The sequence below is a fragment of the Camelina sativa genome, chromosome 16 (genome assembly GCF_000633955.1).
Source record: "Camelina sativa cultivar DH55 chromosome 16, Cs, whole genome shotgun sequence".
Taxonomy (NCBI): domain Eukaryota; kingdom Viridiplantae; phylum Streptophyta; class Magnoliopsida; order Brassicales; family Brassicaceae; genus Camelina; species Camelina sativa.
Window position 1 is genome coordinate 15,011,338 of NC_025700.1, and position 21,005 is coordinate 15,032,342.

At 35.4% G+C, this 21,005-nt stretch overlaps 3 protein-coding genes across 4 annotated transcripts; all 3 read right to left on the minus strand.

Moving 5' to 3' along the window:
- On the minus strand, positions 11,432-14,111 carry LOC104750624 (glycerate dehydrogenase HPR, peroxisomal-like). Its single transcript, XM_010472447.2, has 13 exons — positions 13,791-14,111; positions 13,622-13,705; positions 13,380-13,520; positions 13,117-13,238; positions 12,941-13,022; positions 12,782-12,854; positions 12,608-12,699; positions 12,455-12,529; positions 12,257-12,364; positions 12,097-12,174; positions 11,971-12,015; positions 11,767-11,881; positions 11,432-11,608 (listed from the first exon to the last, which is right to left on the minus strand). Exons 1-13 carry the CDS (start codon positions 13,911-13,913, stop codon positions 11,586-11,588), a joined length of 1,161 nt encoding a protein of 386 aa, XP_010470749.1. The 5' UTR covers positions 13,914-14,111; the 3' UTR covers positions 11,432-11,585.
- LOC104750626 (CDP-diacylglycerol--inositol 3-phosphatidyltransferase 1) lies at positions 14,221-16,402 on the minus strand. 2 transcript variants are annotated; one of them, XM_010472450.2, is made up of 11 exons: positions 16,262-16,402; positions 15,974-16,084; positions 15,792-15,876; positions 15,640-15,689; positions 15,376-15,415; positions 15,239-15,283; positions 15,064-15,129; positions 14,860-14,974; positions 14,715-14,771; positions 14,541-14,639; positions 14,221-14,449 (listed from the first exon to the last, which is right to left on the minus strand). In XM_010472450.2, the coding sequence occupies exons 2-11, from the start codon at positions 16,038-16,040 to the stop codon at positions 14,390-14,392; spliced, it is 684 nt and encodes a 227-aa protein (XP_010470752.1). In that variant the 5' UTR covers positions 16,041-16,084; positions 16,262-16,402; the 3' UTR covers positions 14,221-14,389. The 2 variants fall into 2 exon arrangements, with proteins under 2 accessions (XP_010470752.1, XP_010470751.1); XM_010472449.2 differs by having other exon boundaries at positions 16,257-16,401.
- Positions 16,532-17,904, minus strand: LOC104750625 (tapetum-specific methyltransferase 1-like). The gene is made up of 5 exons (XM_010472448.2): positions 17,831-17,904; positions 17,622-17,707; positions 17,391-17,535; positions 17,175-17,309; positions 16,532-16,952 (listed from the first exon to the last, which is right to left on the minus strand). The coding sequence occupies exons 1-5, from the start codon at positions 17,882-17,884 to the stop codon at positions 16,668-16,670; spliced, it is 705 nt and encodes a 234-aa protein (XP_010470750.1). The 5' UTR covers positions 17,885-17,904; the 3' UTR covers positions 16,532-16,667.

Genomic DNA, 21,005 nt, shown 5'->3' on the forward strand with positions numbered 1-21,005 from the left:
TAATTGATGTTGTGAATCGAAACAAGGGAGGTATGTTTTTTGTTCATGGATTTGAACTACAAGAAAACATGCCTTTTGTGATGGACATATATATCGCAAATCCCTCGCAAATGTCGCAAATCGTTTCTCGCAAATTGGTCAACGTTGCAAATCCCTCACAAGTTTTCCGAGGAATAATTTTCCCTCGCAAATCCCATGCATATTGCGAGGTTCTTTTTATCTAGCAATATCCTAGAAACTTTTGTATCTAATAAATCCCTCACAAATTTGCGATGTTTTTGCAATTAATATTTCCATTGCAAATTCTAATAACGGTGAATGCCCCTTTTTCCATGCCTTTTTTTAAAAATGCTCCTCCATGTTGACCATTTTTAAAACTATCCCTATTTATGTGCAAAATGACCAAATTACCCTTTTTGAGTGACAACAAAAATGTACAGTCATCAAAATTGAAAAAATATCCCGCAAAAAAAAATTCCCGCCAAAAAATAAAATAAAAAACCCTCGCCAAAATTACAAAATTGGATTTTCCCACCAAAAATTTAGAATTTTGTATATTTTAAAAACCTTATAAATTCTTTTAAAATGTTTTGTAAAAGCGTTTACAAGGTTTTTAACAGGTTTCTAAAAGGCTTATAAAAGATTTTTTTAATAATAACCTTTTAAAAAGCTTGTAAACGCTTCTAAAAATCTTTTAAAAACATTTTAATAACCTTTTAAAAACCTTGTAAAAGTGTTTATAAGGTTGTCAACCTTTTAGAAACCTTATAAAAGCCTTGCAAATTTTTTTTGGTGGAAAAGTTTTTGGCGGGAAAATTTTTTTGTCGAAATTTTTTGTCAAACTTTTTTTGACAAAAATGTTTTGGCGAGAAAACTTTTTCGAAATTTATTTGGCAGAAAAAAATTTTGGCGGGAAAATATGTCGAAAAAATTTGTTTTTCATTTTATTGATTAAATTAATTTTCATGTAAGGATATAATAGTCATTAAAAAAAAGAGGGCAAAAATGAAAATGACCAAAAAAATGATATTTTTGTAAAAAGGTATATCAAAAAGGGTATTTCTAACAAATTCCCTATAAAAAATTAAAATTTTCGTTTTGGTAAACTTAATGAGAATTAAACCTGTAATTAAAATTAAACCTTGAAAACTTTTGCAAATTAAAGTTGTAATTAGAAATACTAAGTTTACAAAATAAGTTAACAAAACATAATAACCGATTTTGTTCTACACAAAACATTACATATGAGAGGTTCAAAGGATAGAGTTGTGACAACCCGTCCCATGGACCCCACTAGTCTCACTGCTAGCCGTCCCAACGGACTATCCGTAGGCCCACTAGCCCATCACTAGCCGGCCCAACGGACTCCAAGCTGGCCCTGCAGGGCATCGATCCTAACCCATCACTATGGATATCCAAATCCACCAGTAGGTTATTGGTGCGCCAGACGTTCCTCGAACCCTGGTCCCCACCCTTTAACAACCTTTCCACAGGACAAGTTGCCACCAATTGACCAAGCCATCCTATACGGTAGGATCAAGCCACCGCGGTATTGCGTCATTACCTTTCTTCTTCCACTTACCCTACCACCGAGATATTTGATCACTCATCCGGGTCTTCAACTTCTTTTCAAACTCAGCTCTAACTCTTCCATTGATGGACGCATCCCAGTTATATGTTTGCTTGTAAAGACATAAATCATAATCAGAATCAGAATCATAACCAGAATCAAGTGATAAACACACAAAATCTGAAATTTAAACACATCAACAAATCTGTAACTTACCGCAAAAGTTTCAAACCATCGGTTTACAACCGGACCTGGTGTTTGGGTCCAATTGGCATGAGCTGATTTGAAATCTCTTTCAAAAATGGTCCGGACAGTAGCAGCAACCGAAAATCCTAGTCAAACCTACAAAACATAAGATAAAAGGAATGAGGATCATTGAAAATACAAAACATAAAGATACACTATAGGTTAGATACATAACATTTTCACCAGAGAGTATCCGGAGGTCGCTTAGGATCCAGTTTTGGTAAGCCAGCACGCCTGGGACTTGCAAGTAACTCTTCCAAAGTGAAAAAAGTTTGAGAGCATTTGGTCCACGGATGGTCCGTTGGGACGGCTAGCGGTGGGCTAGTGGTGTCCGCGGGATGGGTTGTCACAAGAGTTCATCAGTGTTTACTGTCCGATGGTAGGTTCTTTGGTGGTTACATCTCCGGTCGCAGGTCTGGTCGCCGAATATTCTCGAGGAAATCTAGCAGCAAAGTCTGGATCTTTCTCTGCAAGATAATCGAAGTATGCATCATAACTATGCCTCTTCTCTAAATTTTCTTGCATCTTCAGAGAATTTTCTTGCATCTTCTCTGCATTGGCCTGTAGTTGAGTGGCCTGAGTTGCAAGGACAGCTTCGGCAACAGCAAGCTTCGCAGCTATAACAAGTGGATCTTCAGAAGGAGGAGGCGGTTGACCAATCTGAGCTGAAGATGCTTCTGCTTGCATGTTACCAACAACATATATCCGGTTCTTTTTCTTCGGAGCAACCTGCCAAAAAAACATATACACACCATAAGTGTTTACAAAAACATAAACATATACACCATAACAAATAGTTTACACAAACACAAACATTAACATAAACAATGAATCATGTTTTACTCGGCATAAATTTGGTTCTTCACAGTTACTGATAACCCGCCAGAAGCACTACTCTCCATGTTATCTGCTGATAAAAGCTCAGACTCGGCTTCACCTATCTTTGACGACACTTCATTGTACACCTTCTCAGACATTCTATCAACAAACGACCCATCAGGTTTCCTATGAGTGTCTTTTAGGACTCGCAGGAAATCAGGTAGTGGCTCACGAGTCCTCTCAGACTAAAAACAGAGAAACAACTATATTACTATATTGTAGATATGATATGATTAAAGAACTTGTGTTAAACAGAGGTACTTACAAGCTTTCGTGCTCGGGCTTTAAAAGTGGTCTGACTAAAACAATGCTTATGTATTCCGGTGCACCCAGGATCACTATAGTGAGCATTACAACTATTGATACTCTTTGCTTCTGATTATGGTTCACACCAAAACTTGACCAAGCCATCCTCTACGGTAGGATCAAGCCACCGCGGCATTGCGTCATTACCTTTCTTCTTCCACTTACCCTACCACCGAGATACTTGATTACTCATCCGGGTCTTCAACTTCTTTTCAAACTCAGCTCTAACTCTTCCATTGATGGACACATCCCAGTTATATGTTTGCTTGTAAAGACATAAATCATAATCAGAATCAGAATCATAACTAGAATCAAGTGATAAACACACAAAATCTGTAATTTAAACACATCAACAAATCTGTAACTTACCGCAAAAGTTTCAAACCACCGGTTTACAACCGGACCTGGTGTTTGGGTCCAATTGACATGAGCTGATTTGAAATCTCTTTCAAAAATGGTCCGGACAGTAGCAGCAACCGAAAATCCTGGTCAAACCTACAAAACATAAGATAAAAGGAATGAGGATCATTGAAAATACAAAACATAAAGATAAACTATAGGTTAGATACATAACATTCTCACCAGAGAGTACCCGGAGGTCGCTTAGGTCCAGTTTTGGTAAGCCAGCACGCCCGAGACTTGCAAGTAACTCTTCCAAAGTGAAAAAAGTTTGAGAGACAGACATNACCACCGAGATACTTGATTACTCATCCGGGTCTTCAACTTCTTTTCAAACTCAGCTCTAACTCTTCCATTGATGGACACATCCCAGTTATATGTTTGCTTGTAAAGACATAAATCATAATCAGAATCAGAATCATAACTAGAATCAAGTGATAAACACACAAAATCTGTAATTTAAACACATCAACAAATCTGTAACTTACCGCAAAAGTTTCAAACCACCGGTTTACAACCGGACCTGGTGTTTGGGTCCAATTGACATGAGCTGATTTGAAATCTCTTTCAAAAATGGTCCGGACAGTAGCAGCAACCGAAAATCCTGGTCAAACCTACAAAACATAAGATAAAAGGAATGAGGATCATTGAAAATACAAAACATAAAGATAAACTATAGGTTAGATACATAACATTCTCACCAGAGAGTACCCGGAGGTCGCTTAGGTCCAGTTTTGGTAAGCCAGCACGCCCGAGACTTGCAAGTAACTCTTCCAAAGTGAAAAAAGTTTGAGAGACAGACATACTGTTGACACGCGAAGTTGATTGCTGAGGAGGAAGATCATTTTGCACCCCTGAAGAGGTTGCATTACGGTTATCTTGTGTTGCTGGTGAGGTTCCCTGAGAAGAAGCGGGAGAAGGTACCCTTTGAGCAGGGCCAGTAGAGCGTATCCATCAAGCAGAGATGGGAGGAGATAACTGATAGACAGGTTTTCACCCAGGGTATCAATTCTCTATGCAGTTGTAGTACAAAGGGTTATCAATCCAAATGGTTGTTTATGCTAGCAGGAAGGATGCAATCAGAATAATGCAAGTCAAGCCAAGCAGTTGTAGGGTTTTATCTAACAATCCTAAAATAATAAAAGAAAAGAATATAAACAAAGAACCACACAACCTAAGCACTCGATGCAAGCATTCGAGTACATGATCGGGTGGGGTGATCGAGTAAGCAAATGAAATATGAACAACTCGAGGGGTTACTCGATGTAGGTTATCGTGTACCTGATCGGGTAAGAGATCGAGTAACGAATGAAAATGCAAGCTATTAAAATACGAAAGCTTCTAAGGATGGGGTAATCGAATCATAAGTGTTCCTAACCAGTACATATGCCTTACATGCCTAAAGAATATATTTCCTAGACAATGAATCTCTCAAATCTTGTTAAAACACTCTAGTGATAGAAACAATCAACCTTGATCACTCCCCTACCCAACTCTCGTTGGAGAAACATGACCAAGCAGACATTAAGATCTGATTTATTATTGTCAGTAAACCCCTTACTCATCTAATCTCTTAGGCTAAGTGAGTAAACCTCTAGCATTGGTTGATTCAAACATCTCATCTACACCTCTCGGTGGTAAAACACCTTAGATCTAATCTCACCCTCTCGGTTTGTTGACAGCATTAAGAACACCAATCTAGACGGAAATCTATTAAACATATACAATCAACTAAGACATCCTAACCGATCAAGAACACAACATCATCTATCCCATCCCTAGAAACTTTACTACACTACTCGGAAATCATAGCAAGAAACATAACAACAAATATGAAAGAAAATTGCATTATATTAAACGATAGAGTAGAGGTATAAGAGTACAAGAAGGAAATCTAAAGAAATGATAAAAAGTTATGAAATAAAATCTAAAACAAAAGGGAAAAGTGTTTGAGTCGCTCAATTCTCTCACAGAAGCTCTCGCTCTCTGGTTTGAGGTTCTGCAGTGTGCTCGTTTGCGAGGAAGGAGAGGAGGGGTTTATATATGGAAACCCCTTTGACCTAGCTTCCCAGACCTGCCCGATGGTCCACTCGATGGGGTACACGAGGATGAAGTCGGGTTACTCCTCGAGTAGATCTTCGGGTTGTTCTTCCGGCTCTTGGATCCTCCTCGATTGTGTTGGGGTTCGGACTTGTTCTTCCAGCTCGATGGCTCCTTCGGGTACATGCTCGGGTTTGTCCTTGTTTTTCCCCATTTTAGGCTCTTAAGCACCTATTTTTTCATCCAAAATATGCAAATGCAAAAATGCAACACCCTAAATAGCCTAAAAGTGAATTCCTACAATTAATGACCTAAAAAAATACTAAGTTAAGGGTATGAACAATGCAAAATATGGACAAAAAAGGATGCTAAAAACATGTAAATTAGAGAGTTATCAATAACCCTTGAGATGATATGAACTGGGTGTAAACATTTTGGTTTACAGACCCGTTTATCTAGCAAATCAGTCGCAAATCAGTCGCAAATTTGTCGCAAACCTTGTATATTTAATTTATAAAAACCATCAAAATAATTTTAAAAGTTAGTAAAATTAACTTTCAAGTATATTATAAGGTCCAATGTCTCATCATACTCTTTTCTATCATCTTTTTAATCATTAATAGTAATGTATTAGTAATGTATTTCAGAATAATTCACCTTATGAACACATTGAAATATATTTCAGAATAATTATATTAAGTTTTGTAATATTTATAAAAAAAATAATTTCCTAATTTTGCAATGGATTTGCTATGGCTATCGCAATTCACTCGCATGTCCATAGCAATTTTGCTATGGATTGTGTTTTTGCAAATGCGTCGCAATATTGCGATTGATTTGCGAGGAAGGTGACATTCCCTGCGAATTTTTCGTAAATGCCTCGCAAATGAGCAGCGGATTTGCGACGACTGGCTTCCTCGCAATTTTGCGAGGGATTTGCTAGGGATCTTTTGTTTCTCGTACTTTCCTGGCAAATCCACCGCAAATTTGCGAGAGCTATAGTCCGTCGCAACTCGTCCTTGCAAAACGCGTGTTTTCTTGTAGTGTTGGTGATACTGGAAAAACATTCTTGTGGAGTATTCTTGGCGCTGATATTCGATCTAGGGATGATATTGTTCTTAATTTGCATCAAGTGCTATAGCTGCTTTACTTATGGAAGGTGGTCGGACAGCTCATTCTAGATTTAGTATACCCATCAATGTGGATAAATATACAACATGTTCAACAGATGGTCAATCCCATCCCACTGAGTTAATTAGAGAAGCAAAGCTCATTATATTGGATGAGGCTCCAATGATGAAAATATTTTGTTTTGAAACGTTGGATAGGAGTATGCGAGATATTATGAAATGTGATCGAGTTTTTGGAGGTAAAGTTTTTGTTTTAGGGGGTAATTTAGACAGATTCTACTGGTTGTGCCAGAGGCTGGTAGAGTTGGGACAGTTTTAGCCTCTATAAACTCATTGTTGCTTTGAGATAGTTGTAGGGCAGCTTACACAAAACATGAGACTTTGAGGGCCAGTTAATAGTCAAGATGCGGATGCTCTCTCTACGTTTTCAAAATAGCTAATCGATGGGGATGGAAAAAACAACAAGCCTAACAATAGAGAGGTCGAAATAGAAATACCCGTGGATTTATTAATTATGGGATGTGACGATCATGTACAAGCAATTGTTATAGAGATCTACGATAATTCGTTTGCAAGAAGGACCGATGCAAAAATCGTTTGCGAAAGAGCTATTTTTAGTCAAAGAAATGATGACGTTGATAAATTAAATTAATCACAGCTTCCAGGTATATTAAGAGTTCATTTTTGTATACAAAATTCAATATAAACATTTTCTTATTTTGGTTTTATTATATACTAGGGAAGAGAGACAATATTTGAGTTCAGATAGTATTGAGACTTCCGATACAAGTGCTTACAACGATATGATCTACACTTAGGAATTCTTAAACAGTATTCACGTTTATGGATTACCTTTAATCGTGACTCTTTGTATACAAATCTCAATTCCCTTTTTCTTTTTCGATAACAGAGAAGAAACAAGAAAAAACCTAATTTGAGAAAATCATGAGATTCGATTATATTGCTGATCTTCATCTTGAAAGAACTAATTGGTGTATCCACGCCAAGATCTTACATTCTTGGAGAAAAGAATGATACCACGATGAAGCTGCTCCAACCATTGAGTCCAAAGAATTACTTTCGATTCGTGGATTTGGATGATATATATATCGTGGAAGAATAAATCATCCCATCTCTTTTGGTAAGTGTTTCTTTAATAAATTTTATATTGTTATGGTACAATCCGTGAATATAGTTAAATGTATTTTTGTGTTTGGAAATCTTTAATCTTCTTAGGTATTTTGTAACTTTGTGTATTGGTCCCTCCCATATGAAAGTACAAATTAAACTTTTACCAAAAATAGATATGCAACACTTTGGAAAGCTAAATTTTGTCTTCTTCTCGAATTAGATGTTTGTGGGTGTATAATAGATGTGGGACAAAAAAAGACATGAGAGTGCCAATAATAGTAATGAAGTTGTCATCACGCTATTAAATGGCAGGTAAAAGACATTTACTCTATCTTTAAGACACTTACATTTCAAGTAGTCTCTGTTAAGATTTTAAAAATTTGTTAAACGTGTAGGAATGAAACTTTGAAGTGTCGTGCCAAAGACAACTACGCTTCTCAATTCATGTATTCATGGGAATCAAATGGTTGCCATCTCATATATAAATAAGAACTTGTGTTTTGAGTAATGCGGTTTATGAATATCGGAGAATATGAAGGTATTTAACATCACAAGGCTATGTAAGATGTTATTATGTACATTAAAATCAAGTTGTCTATGATGTTAAAGTAAAATTGTTTATTACACTTTATATATTTACAGGTCTGAATTCGCTGGAAGTTATTACATAAATCATGTGATGGAGCATCAAGGTGAAAACTCAGGAACTTAGATGTAAAGAATGGAGCCTTGAAGATTTTTTTTTATATATATTTGAATGTCTAAAAAATTCTGAATGTTTATACTAACCGCTACTTGAAATCCAAATATGTTTTACTCTCATCTTTATTTTGTAACTGAGATAACACATTATAATATTGATCTTTTGGAATTTGCTTACGCTTAAAAAAATTTTGAATTTACTTATTGAATCTTAATATCTATTTACTACAGGTTAATTGTTTATTTATAAGACTTAATTAATATTTTACATTGAGAATATTATGGATCTTTAGAAAGTAAACCTTTCTGTATATGTGCAAATACAAAAAGTTATTGACAATCAAAAAAATCATTATAAACTTTTTTCAAAAGATAAAACACTATATTTTACATATTACATATTAAATCAAAAAAAGCAGCATATCCTAAAGTATCAAAACTATTTTTTTAAAAATTTTATTACCGCGCTTACACGCGGGTACCTCCCAAATAACAACATATTTTACATAACTTTAAAGTCATTAAAACTTTTTCTAAATCCTAAACCAATACCCCTTTTTCAGCAAATTATTTGTTCAAAGTCCATAGATCTTTCAAAAGATTTTGTACTTGTAGATATGGCAAAGTGACTAAAAATAAAATGCCTTACGTTAAACCATATCAAAAGCCTTTGGTAGATTTTCACTGCTATATTAAAGTTTACTATTATTAATTTATTATAACTACCACTAATAGAATATTTGAATTTGACTCTCATTTACCATTACTAGGGATGAGGCCCGCGAGTTGCGCGGGGTTGTTTGCTATTGTTATTTTTTTTTTCCGTTCACTATTTTTAATTATATTTTATAGATGGTTGATTGTATTTGCATTTTCCTATTAGTTTGGGTATATTTTACTGTTTTCCTTATTCTAATCATATATTTTGCTTATTCATCTGTATCATTTTGTTTCGCATTTGGGAAAATCCAAAAACTACTTTTCCAACTCGATATGTTAAGCTATAGTAAAAAGATAAACTTATACTTTTGTTTGTAGTAGAAACACTTCTCACATGTGGAGTCCATGTCTTTGAGGTGCGAGTATCTTGTTGGTTTCATATGTTTAAGTGAGATGAAATAATATCGCTTTCTTGCCACTATAATCCCATGTAATGGGATTTTGATGTTTTTCCAGCAAGTGTCAACCATGAAGTGTCTTCAGTCCACTTAAGCTTGTTGAGATAGATTTTTCCTTCTACGATTAATGGCATACAAGTAGAATGCTTCTAGCTTCCCTGCATTTGCTGTGAAGCTCAAATGGTGGAGACCTGTGACATAGACTCATATAGTCATAGTCATTAAGACATTTCTTCATGATCATGAGGGCAATGTATTGGATTGATAGTAATGGTTTCTTCACCAACAAAGGCTCCGAATTTTTGGAGCGAGACTGAGTTTTTGGAGCACACGTTCGTCATTTGCTGATGCGCCGAATTCTTTGCATGAAAGCGGATGCAGTTATGGAAAATCTTCGGCGGAGGTAGCAGCGACTTTTAAAATTAACTATTATTCTCAGATTGAAGAAGTGATTCCAGTTGACTTATTTCTGTGTTTTTCGGATCCACTGTTGTAAATCGAACTGTTGTAATTGTGCAAATTGCGAAGTATCTTTATTCTACAAAATTAAATAGATTTATCACAAATGTGATTGATCGTTCCTCTTCCTGAACATCCTAATTACACATATTAATGATCCATTGTGTATTATTTATTTTTGTATGTATGCCCACGTTGCCCGATCAATTTCACAAGCTTAATTTTAATGCTCTTTTAGTGTGTGATTGGTTTTCATATTAATTTTATCAAATTTTAGTAGATAATCACACATATGTGATGAATTTTTCCTTTTTTGTGAACGTCCAAATTAATAATCTTAAATATGGTTCATTGTGTACTATTTATTTCGTATGTAAAATGCCCACGTTCTCCAGTTTCACAACTATAATTTTATTGCTCTTTTAATGTCTAATTATTATGAATCTATCACTACTATAATAATTTTTATTGCAAATAACTTTCTTAAATTTGTTTTAAAATTTTCTACCTTTTTGTTATATTCAGAATAAGTTTTTTTTTTATAAATTTTATATTTCAAGTAACCTTATACATTTATCTTAAATATATACATCATTTTATTTTTGAGCACTTGATAGTATTTTCCCCTTTTTTTTGATATACCTTTGTTTAACAAAATTCACCTTTTTAATTTTTAATACGATAAATAACATAGATCATATATAATATGCACCAATTCTTTACATCTTAATCGGTAATATGATATGATTTTTTTATTTTAACAGTAACAAATAAAGTCGTAAGTTTAAAATATATATATATTGTTTTATTATACTGTAACTAATAATATGCATCAAATCCTTCTACTTTTTAATTGGTGACATGAATATATAATTGAACACAAAATGAACAACTTCTTATTTTGATTACTAAACCATTTAATTCTTATGTTTTTTTTTAAAAAAAAATCTTATTAATCACTAATCTTATTAGATATGTGAGTCTTTCTTTCCCATTGATTTAGTTGTTGGTTCAGCTTGCTAAAATTTTAAATTTAAATCAATTTCAAATCTAATTTCAGTTTAAACTGGAATTATTTAATTTTGAAATTAAAACCAGTTTGACTTTGGTTTATCTTGACACTGGCCATTAGTTTTGGTCAACATAGATGACTTTGGTTAATTAATGAAGTTAACGTTGATGGAATCCGGTTAAGCTCTAAATCCTAGGTATATGTCATATTGAAATCAAATAATCAAATGGGCCAGTCCAATATTAAAAGGCTTGCACAGATTTAGTGGGCATAAATTTAGTAGTCTTCACAAAATTAGTAAAATATATTGAGATGCTGATATGGATAGCTTTAAAATGAGAAAACTCTGCTATTATATATATATATATATATAGATATATATATATATATATTTGTTTACTTAACATGTACTCGTAGCAAATTTATGGAATCAAGGAAGTTAAGAAAAGTCTTCAGCAATATAACACTTTAAAAGAGTGATTTATATGTGATCCAACATGGTTGTTGCATATACATTACCCATAAACACAACTTGACACCATCATATATTCACTAAAAGGATTCTTCCAAATGTCCCCTTCTTCATACTCAACTCATAGCTTCGAAACAGGCAATCCTGAAAAATCCCAAAGATATATATATACATGAGAGTACTTTCAATAAACAATTGGAACAAATTGGTATAAGTGGCATAGAAAATGGTTTGTTTGTTTGTGTTTATGTTTGAATCTTTTGTTGAACTGCAAATGGAGGCATGAGTCTTGAGTGTAGTACCTAAGGCCTTTGAGTTGACGATGCTTGGACTTGCATTAGGTGGTGAAGCATTTTCGTTCAAGAATGGGTCTACTCGGTTCGGGTCATTCCAAATTGGGTACCCTTTGACCCTTCCCTGTTAAAACATTTCCAGAAGAAGATGGTCAGAAGTTATCATTTTGAATCTTACAAAACAAAGAGGGTTTTTGGAATGAGAATGCATACGAGGACATTGAGAGCTGCAAGTGTAGCCATTCCTTCACGAGTCCACTGTCATCGTCATCAGAAGAAGAATCAAGTCAGTTTTGTTAATTATCTATTTAGACAAAAAGAAACATTTCAGTTTGTTACCTTTGAAGCAGAAGCAATGTGAGGAACAACAACAGCGTTTTTCATATCAGCAAGCCCTGGTTTCATGAATGGCTCTTCCTGAAACAATGTGATATTTACCAGTTACTTGTTAAGCCCCCAGAGATAAACTCTTCTGTTTTGTGTTGATCATAGCATATACCTCAAACACATCAAGACCAACTCGGAACATTGGGTTCTCTCTGAGATGATCAACCAGAGCTGCTTCATCGATCACGGGACCTCTACTGCAGTTCACAAGGATTGCTTCCTAAAGCATTTATATATTCCATCAGAACAAGATCAACTTGACACCATTAATAAGAAGGGATCAAATCAAATAGCTAAAGCGAAATCACACCTTTTTCATCATGGCAAGCCTCTCCTTGTTGACAAGGTGGTAAGTGGTTTTGTCAAGCACCGGGTGAAGACTTATCTGTTTCAGATCACAACTAGTTCAGTTTCTAGCTAAGATATTACACTAACAGTTGGTGTCTCTAAGGATTCCTTTTACCAGATCAGCCTCACGCAGCACCTCCTCCATGGACGAAGCTCGTTTCCACGTAACAGGTTGCTCCCCGTTTGCTTTCAAGAATTGTCCATAAGCTGCCAATGACCATTATCTCATAAACTTCAACATGAAGAAAGAAGAAAAGAGAGTAGAGGTATTGTTAGATACTGTACATACCTGTCACAAACTTCTCAAGACGAGTAGATTGGTAAAGATCAAAGTAGATCAAGTTCATCTTGAACCCTTCAACCTATTTTGAATTCAAAGAGGTCAACAAAAGGAAGAAGCTCTTGTGTACGATCAAAATTTACAAATGCCATGTTGTAAGAGGCATACCATCATTCTAGCATAAGCAGATCCAATACGTCCAGCTCCAATAACTCCCACAGTCTGTCCTTTAAGTAAGTTACCAACAAACCTACCAAAAATTAAACAAACAAAATTTATAGATAAGCTCCAAGGACGAAACTAAAACAGGCTTCTTGATTTGAAAAAGTGCAGTGAGATCTTACAGATGAGGAAGCCATCCCTCGTACAAGCCACCTCTCATGAATTCATCAGCTTCAACAATTCTTCTTGCAGCAGCCAAGGAAAGTGAAGCAGCTAGTTCGGCCGTTGTCTCGGTCAACACTCCCTATCCAATTCAAACAAATAACACTCATCGACATCTTTATGTTTTGTCTTGTCAAAATGATCTAGTAACCATTTCCTAAACCTATATATGGAACTAAAACTTGTTTTTTGTTGTATATTAGGATAGTTCTCGATATATTACCGGAGTGTTACCAACGGCAATTCCATACTTATTGGCAGCTTCAACATCGACGTTGTTGTAACCAACGGCCATGTTACTGAAAGCTTTCCCTCCAGCTTTGCTCAGAGCTGAAAACAGAGTCTCTCCCCAATCTTCCGTCAACTATAACAAACCAAAACTTAACCCATTTTTACTTTACTTCCATATGGATTGGTATAGAAATAGACACTGTCATCTTTCTCTTTTTTCCATCATATCATTACCTGACCGATGACTCCATCACACTTGTCTCCAATCAGATCAATGATATCTTCAACAGACAAGATCGTCTTCTTCAAATGACATATCTGTTATCCAAAAAAACAGAAGCTTTAGTCCGGATTTATCAAAACTGTAATATTCTTGATACTTACAAACAAGAAAGAATCATACCTCAACACGACAACCTTGGTCTACCAAGAGATTGATCCAGCGAGTACCAGGCATCGGTTTTGTGCTGACGACTCTGTACTTCCCATTCGGGTTGTACACTTCAATGGACATCGGTTTCGCCATGGCAGAGAAAAGAGAATGCTTCAGTTGTTTCTGTGGTGAGAATTTGGAAACCGAGGAGGTCCTGCCTTTTAAAAAAAGTTCAGTTCTTTAGCTCAGTCAGTAGGATTTATGTGGTTTGTAATAGAAATCAAGATCCAACGGTCGATTTTGGATGATTATTATCTACGTTTTCTGTTTTGTTTTTGGTGTGGTTCATATGTTGATGATGAGTGACAGAAACTGATTCGTGTGTATTATCTGAGGCTCGACCTTACGTTTCAGAACGAGATAATGCTGACGTGTCCGTATCCGACTCAACTCTGCATCATAAACTGAATAAAATAGTAATCAAGATTATATGTACAAAACAAGATTATGTCAAAAGGCAAATTAATATTCTTCATCTCCATTAAAAACAACTATCTACATCCACAGTGAAAACAGAACACACAGTTAAAAAAAAATGAAAAAGTTGCAGGTTCAGAAAAAGGGGAAGATCAAGGCTTCTGCTGCTTCTCTATGTCATACAGTACACAAACGTCTGCAGCCGTTTTCATCTGCCACAAGTCAAAATCCATTTAGAACCAAAACAGCTTCTAATAATGGGGGATTAGTGGCAGATTTGGCTAAGATATTATTAGCTTTTACCTGAATGACATTGACGGTCTGCTTCATCGACCAACCAAACAATGTCAAAGCCAGGAGAAAAGAGAGTGGTGAAATCTGAGTTAATGTGGCAACTACGACCTGCAGTGAAAGCCATCTTTTAATAATTGAGCAGCAGTAAGACTGAGAGCAACTAAATGAAAGAAAAGAGCTAACATTCAGGAGATTTTCGGATTGATTCTTTGCAATGAGAAGGAGGATGATATACAGAACCTGCACAATTTGAAGAAGATTTGCCCTGTAAGAAGGATGACATCGTTTTAAAGGATTAACATGGAAATAAAGAGACTGATTCAATCACCTCGCAAGAAACACAGCAATAACACATAAATATCCGGTTTCCGTAGTAGAGTCTAAAAAGCCAGCTTGTGCTGTCTTTCACATCCTTATGGCTGCTTTTCCCTGCTAGAAACGTACTGCGAGTATTGTATTGGCTTAGAAACTGGAGATTTGAAAATTTTAGAGAAGAATTCACGGTGAAATAAGAAAAGGTTAATTAGCATACCTGTACATCTGCAGCCAGTGACTAGCAATATCTAAAGCCAGCAATGAAAGGAAGACCAAGCTAGGCCTATTTACAAGAGAAAGGAAAATGCATTAGATAAGGATGAACCCAGTCTACACCACACTCCAGAGATGCTACGGAAAAGAGATACTGTAGTACATAGAAATATCCTCACCTGTAGATTTGAGAGAGAATCACGAGTAGACAGGCCGTGCTAACTCTGTAACCCAAAATGACCACAGACACAATGTCAGAATTTATGAAACAGATAAGTAGTTTGATCCTTGCATATATATGTCTAAGAAGATTCACCTATCTGTGACCATGTCAAGAACAGCTCCAAATGTTGAAACTGAGGAAGAAAGAAAGAGAAGCGAGTCAAGTTCTAGCTTCCTCAATATTACAGTAATGGCATGGGATGCATGTCTTAGATTATAGAATCACAAAGAAAAAAAAGCCTATTACATTGAAACTAAACACTAGCAATATACTATCCTAATCTTGATCATAGGATCTTTTGAGCAATCATACGCAATGAAAATGTGAATTTATAAAACAAGAGAGAAGAAATTGAACCTTGGTTGAATCTACGAGCAACCCATCCATCCACAGCATCACAACAAAAGCTAGAGAGAAAGCCACATTGATCAATAAAGACTATTAAAGCCATTACCCAAAACATGATAAATCTCAAATGGAAAAAAGATCAATGAAGAAAGTTGCAGGACCTGAAGAAATAAAGGACAGAGAAAAGTGTCTTGTTGGAGAAACACACAGCAAAAGCAACACAGTTCAAGAGAACTCGCATGTACCCTGAAGCAATCAATACAAAAAAAATCATCACAGCAACAAATCTTAAATGCTAAGTAAAGAAAAAAGCTGCGTTAAGATATATATATCAATGACCCACCAACAATATTAGGTATATAAAGGTAAACAGACAACTTTTGAGGTCTAGGTCTCTCCTTTTTAGCCATCACAAAAGCTTAAGAACTTGCAAAATCGATTTCTCAAGATCCACCTACACACATAGCAAAAAAAAAGAAAACACTTTTCTCAAAACCCATCAACGGAAAATGCATATAGACACGAACCCATCTCTGTAAAAACACAACTTCATTCGATTCTCGTAAACCCCCAGAAATCCAAATTCAGTAGAAAACAAACGAAATCGAAGAGGAAAGAGAACAAACCTCACTTGTGAAATGGGTTAGGCGATGTGAAGATCTACAAGTGAGAGATGTCGAAAGCTTTCTAATCTTGAATTGGAACCCAAAATCGAATCAGATTCGCCGCTATTATGAAGTTTCAACGAAATATTCTCAATCTGGCAGCTTTTGAACATTCAAGAAAAAGAAAAAAAAAAAAAAGTATTGAGATTTCTGATTTAGAAATGTCAATGTTTATCTTAATTTACCAATTAAACCCTCAAAGTTTTAACATTATCAATATTTTGCCGCAACAAAATAAAAATCATTTTCCGAACCTTCTTTGCAAATTGAAAGAGAAGTTTTTTTTAATTAGGTACTAATTATATCATTACAAACTCATTATTGTAAGCTTTGTAGCATATAACAGTTTTTATTGTAAGCATGTGTTCATCATCATATGAGGCGTCTGCATAGTGTGAGACCATCTCCGATAGATATTTGAGCGATTTCGACTCGAGGGTCTTGAGCTAAAATCTTATTGAACTCTAGAAGTGCTTCTCTATAAGCCCTCATATGGCCTGGAACTTCTTCTTCCTTCTGAATTAGAGTACCGAACCACAAGGTGTTGTCGAACGCAATGATTCCTCCAACCTTCACTAACTTAAGCAACTTCTCAAGGAAGTGAACGTAGTTCGTCTTGTCAGCATCCACAAATGCAAAATCATACTCTTGTTTCTCCTTCACCGCCCAAAACAAAATATTGATTAGGTTTATCGGTTTCTTAAAAATTATAGACTGACTAAACAATTATCCCTTGTTCATTTAAAAAAAATTAATAACTTTATTAAATACTTTTCAAACATTGATAAAAAATACTTTTTCAAACAAAATTGAACATTCTTTGGTTTTAAAAAATACTACTAATTTGGTGGTCCTAAGATAATAAACTAATTTACGTACCCCGTTCAATAATAATTGGTCTAAGCCTCTAACAGCATCAGATTGAATGAAATTGATCTTGTGATCAACACCTGCTTTTTTCATATACTTTAGTCCCAAATTGTAACCTGCTTGGTCAATGTCTATCGCAGTAATCTGCATACAACAAAAAAAAATTGTTAACCCTAACATGAATAATTGTTTGATCCATTAGCATGCAAGAAGAAGAATCATTACACGGCCATCTTCAGGTAAAGCAAGAGCTACAGTGAAAAGCGAGTAACAGGTGAACACACCGATTTCGATAGTGTTTTTCGCGTTGATGATCTTTACAAGCATCGATAGAAATAGACTTTCATCAACCGGAACCCCCATCTCGCTTCTGGCGTTAATTTTATAAAATAATTCTGCAAATCGTACATATCTTATTTACTTGTATACAATATAGTCCAATGGATTGAGGCTTACAAATTGCCATATCTTTGTATTGTAGCTTCTCGAAGTTCCTTGAGCAATTCATGCTCTCTTGGATATGCCGTCGTTTCCATGATATACTGCGTTATCATATGTAACACACATCATGCCGTCGTATAAGCTAGCAAGCACATTTATTTACAAATATATAGCGGTTCAATTCTTATATTTCTTCATTGATAAAGGACTAGCAAAACTAGAACCTCTTTGAGAGCGTCGCTCTTGAGAATCCCTTTGTCAGGTAATCGACCATCCATCTCTTTCTCTTCTTGCTCGTGAGAATACCTTTATTGAGTGTTAGCACATGTGTCTATGTTGGCTTTAAATAGTAGCTTTAAAATTGGCTGATGAATTAACTGAAAAAGGACACTTGTGTCATATGATTTGGGTGGATATGTAATTTTGGCAGAAAAAATGGAATTGAAAGAAGCTGGTGTACGTAGTGTGCATATGCATGTGTTTGTTTTCTAAAGGCAAACACACATATTACATGTTACCCCAAAAACCTGAACAAACAGAACCAAACCAAGTTTGTTACCTCATTTATATACATTTTTTTATGTTTTATTTATTTGATTTGATTTCGTTTTTAGTTTTAGTACGTGTATTCATCTATTTCTTATTGAACCTATAAGAACCACTCTATATTCTCCCATATGTGATCAAAGGTCAATTAAAACCTAATGTGCACTCAACCACGATCTAGTGGTGTCGTCGTAACACTTCAGAATCGAATCCACAAAGACCAAGCGATGCACTATAAAATTGTATAGATCAAATATAGCTAAGGCAATGAGAAAGATTGTTTTTCAAGTAACCGATTAAAAACAGAAAATAAATAGGAGTTTCGAAATCAAGGGAAGATAGTGGGAGTTGGGAATCAATCAGGGGTTACAACCACAAATTTAGATGATAGATTGGAAAAGCAATAGATACCATTCTTGAACTCAAATCTCGAATGTAAAACTAACCTACTGTCGCAACATTAGTTATCTATGCAAGGAATTGAATAAACTCTAAAACGTCGTTTGAATCTAGCAATCCTAGCAAGCAATAAGTTCAAGTTTGATTTTGTTCACAAGGTGCCTTAACTTCAACTTTCGTTGGCTAAGGATCACATTGCTCACCTATGTTCTGTTCAAGCAATTCAACAACATTTTTGATGCCTAGAAGAATTAAACCCACAATCATAAACTAGGTAGCTAATCTAGTTTAAGCATTAAACACAACTATAGATGAAGAACACAATAGATCTATCCCAAATACAATAACCTAAGTTAGAGAATCATAAAACCCCTTTTTGAAACCTGAAACCCAACAGAGAGACTATTCGGACATCGAACAAGAGCAACCACACATCAAATATGAAAAAAGACATGTTTGAATTGCAAAAGAAAGTAATAGGGTTTAGAATTCTTCTCCAAAGGATTAGAAAGGATAAGAGATCTTCTCCCAAGGCTTACAAGTACTCAAAAGCTGCGTAGAATAAAACTTGTCTTTCTAGAGGTCGAGCCTCGTGCTTAAATACTAAAATAAAACCCTAAAAGTTGGTTTAAAACGAAAAAGGAAAAGTTGCTTCGGGTACGGGATCGGTCGATCCGAATGTAGATCAGCCGATCCGGAATGTTTTTCTGCTCTCACTCCATCTGCTTGCTAGCCCGATCAGTCTTCAACCAATCTAGCTCCAGATGCATATTTTCATCCTCAAAGCGCTCAGATTCCTTCCAAAGTCACCTAGAACCTGTAAAGACTCACACAAGACTAAAAAGACTCTAAAAGCACACTTGGACTCAACAAAAGACTCAAAACAAGTAAGAAAACTATTGTTAAAATCCTATAAAATCCAGACAGATCAATATGCTCTGGATCCAGAACTCCTTCTTCATCTTCAGCCACAAAACCAAACCACAAGGTCTTGTCGAACGCAATGGTCCTTCTTTCCTACCTTCACCAATTTCATAAGCCTCTCATGGAAGTCGTTTACGTAGTTTGACTTGTCAGCATTGGAAAATGGGAAATCAATTTCTTGTTTTTGCTTATTTCAATTTATGGCCAATCAAAATAAGTGAAATAAGCTTTAGTACTCAAAGATAATACACAATGTACGTCGTTGACTCAGTCTAAGGCCTTTAGACCATCGGAACCAGCCTTGTTGATAAACTCTAGTCCCACTTCGTAATAAGCTTCTTTGTGATCAATGTTTGTTGCAGCCATCTACATCCAAATTCCATTTATATATATTATTTCTATTTTCTTTATACAAACAAATAAATTTGAAATACAACTTAAAAATTAATAGCAAGTGTCGTTTTGGTGATTTGGATCAGACAGGTGGGCTTATGCTAAAGGGTTGGGCCGGTAAATGATGAATATGCCCAGCTTAGTCTGCTAAGGATAAAGCCTGGGAGACAAACGACAAGGACGCTGTCGAGTTGGTCGGTATCACGCCTGTTGTGTGTACCGTACGGATTTTTCTTATATCACGCTACAAGCCGACGACAGAGTGCTACTAAAGGAGAGAGGAGCAGAGGGAACAAGATAGAGAAGCATTTGGCGTTATACTACAAGAAATATCTACATTGTTAGCATTAGAGAAACGCTATAATATGTCATTAATAGCGATTTCATAAACGCTATGTTTGTCCCAGTAATTGTAGACCCCCCACCTACGATTAGCGTTTTTCTCAGGTGTTATGATAGAGTTTTCTACCATAGCATTAGCAAAACGCTTTGATACATAAAATAAATAAATAAAAAACCTGATATAATGACTGTATGTTAATGCTACGATAGAGTGCTTCTACTATAGCTACATATTCGTGTTTTCAGAAATTTTATTAATATGTCTTTTTTAGTGTTGTAATACACTATTTCATAGTGTTTTTCTTATTTTCAAAATATTGATATAATTGCTCTATCTGAGAGCTATGATAGATGGTTCCATCATAACATCTTTCATTACAATTTGATAGATATTATATCAAATTTCATGACACTGATTTGTTGTTTGTTATGTAGAAATTGACACGAAACCTGCCTGTTTTATAAGATGATCACAATCCAACATACAAGAAATAAGTCTGAACGCCAAATACATAAGACAAGTCTCAAGCCTTACAACAACATATCAACATAATAATTAAACCTCATGATCTGTTTAGCACATTTTAACTTTGTCCTCTAGCCAAGCAATAGTTGAACCAATAGCATCTTCCATACGCTCAATTTCATCAGATGGTCTCCAAACTGCTGCATCACTAACCTTCACTACGTCTATCCAAACTTTAACTGCATTAGACCCTAAGCGTACAAAGTGTGTCTTTTGTTCAGGGTCGTTTGAAGCCCAACGTCCTTCTGCAACAACCAGCTTCCCTTCGG

What these genes read in the sequence shown, in the direction of transcription:
- LOC104750624 (XM_010472447.2), bottom strand. Translation starts at nt 13,913, where the DNA reads ATGGCGAAACCGATGTCCATTGAAGTGTACAACCCGAATGGGAAGTAC. An exon ending in GTGATGGAGTCATCGGTCAG is followed by an intron (nt 13,521 to 13,621) that starts GTAATGATATGA and finishes GGTTTGTTATAG; the next exon opens with TTGACGGAAGATTGGGGAGA. An exon ending in TTGGTCTTGATGTGTTTGAG is followed by an intron (nt 12,175 to 12,256) that starts GTATATGCTATG and finishes ACATTGTTTCAG; the next exon opens with GAAGAGCCATTCATGAAACC.
- LOC104750625 (XM_010472448.2), bottom strand. Translation starts at nt 17,884, where the DNA reads ATGGATGGTCGATTACCTGACAAAGGGATTCTCAAGAGCGACGCTCTC. An exon ending in AGAGCGACGCTCTCAAAGAG is followed by an intron (nt 17,708 to 17,830) that starts GTTCTAGTTTTG and finishes ATGATAACGCAG; the next exon opens with TATATCATGGAAACGACGGC. An exon ending in CTTTACCTGAAGATGGCCGT is followed by an intron (nt 17,310 to 17,390) that starts GTAATGATTCTT and finishes TGTTGTATGCAG; the next exon opens with ATTACTGCGATAGACATTGA.
- LOC104750626 (XM_010472450.2), bottom strand. Translation starts at nt 16,040, where the DNA reads ATGGCTAAAAAGGAGAGACCTAGACCTCAAAAGTTGTCTGTTTACCTT. An exon ending in TGCTCGTAGATTCAACCAAG is followed by an intron (nt 15,416 to 15,639) that starts GTTCAATTTCTT and finishes TTTCTTCCTCAG; the next exon opens with TTTCAACATTTGGAGCTGTT. An exon ending in ATTGCTGTGTTTCTTGCGAG is followed by an intron (nt 14,772 to 14,859) that starts GTGATTGAATCA and finishes CAAATTGTGCAG; the next exon opens with GTTCTGTATATCATCCTCCT.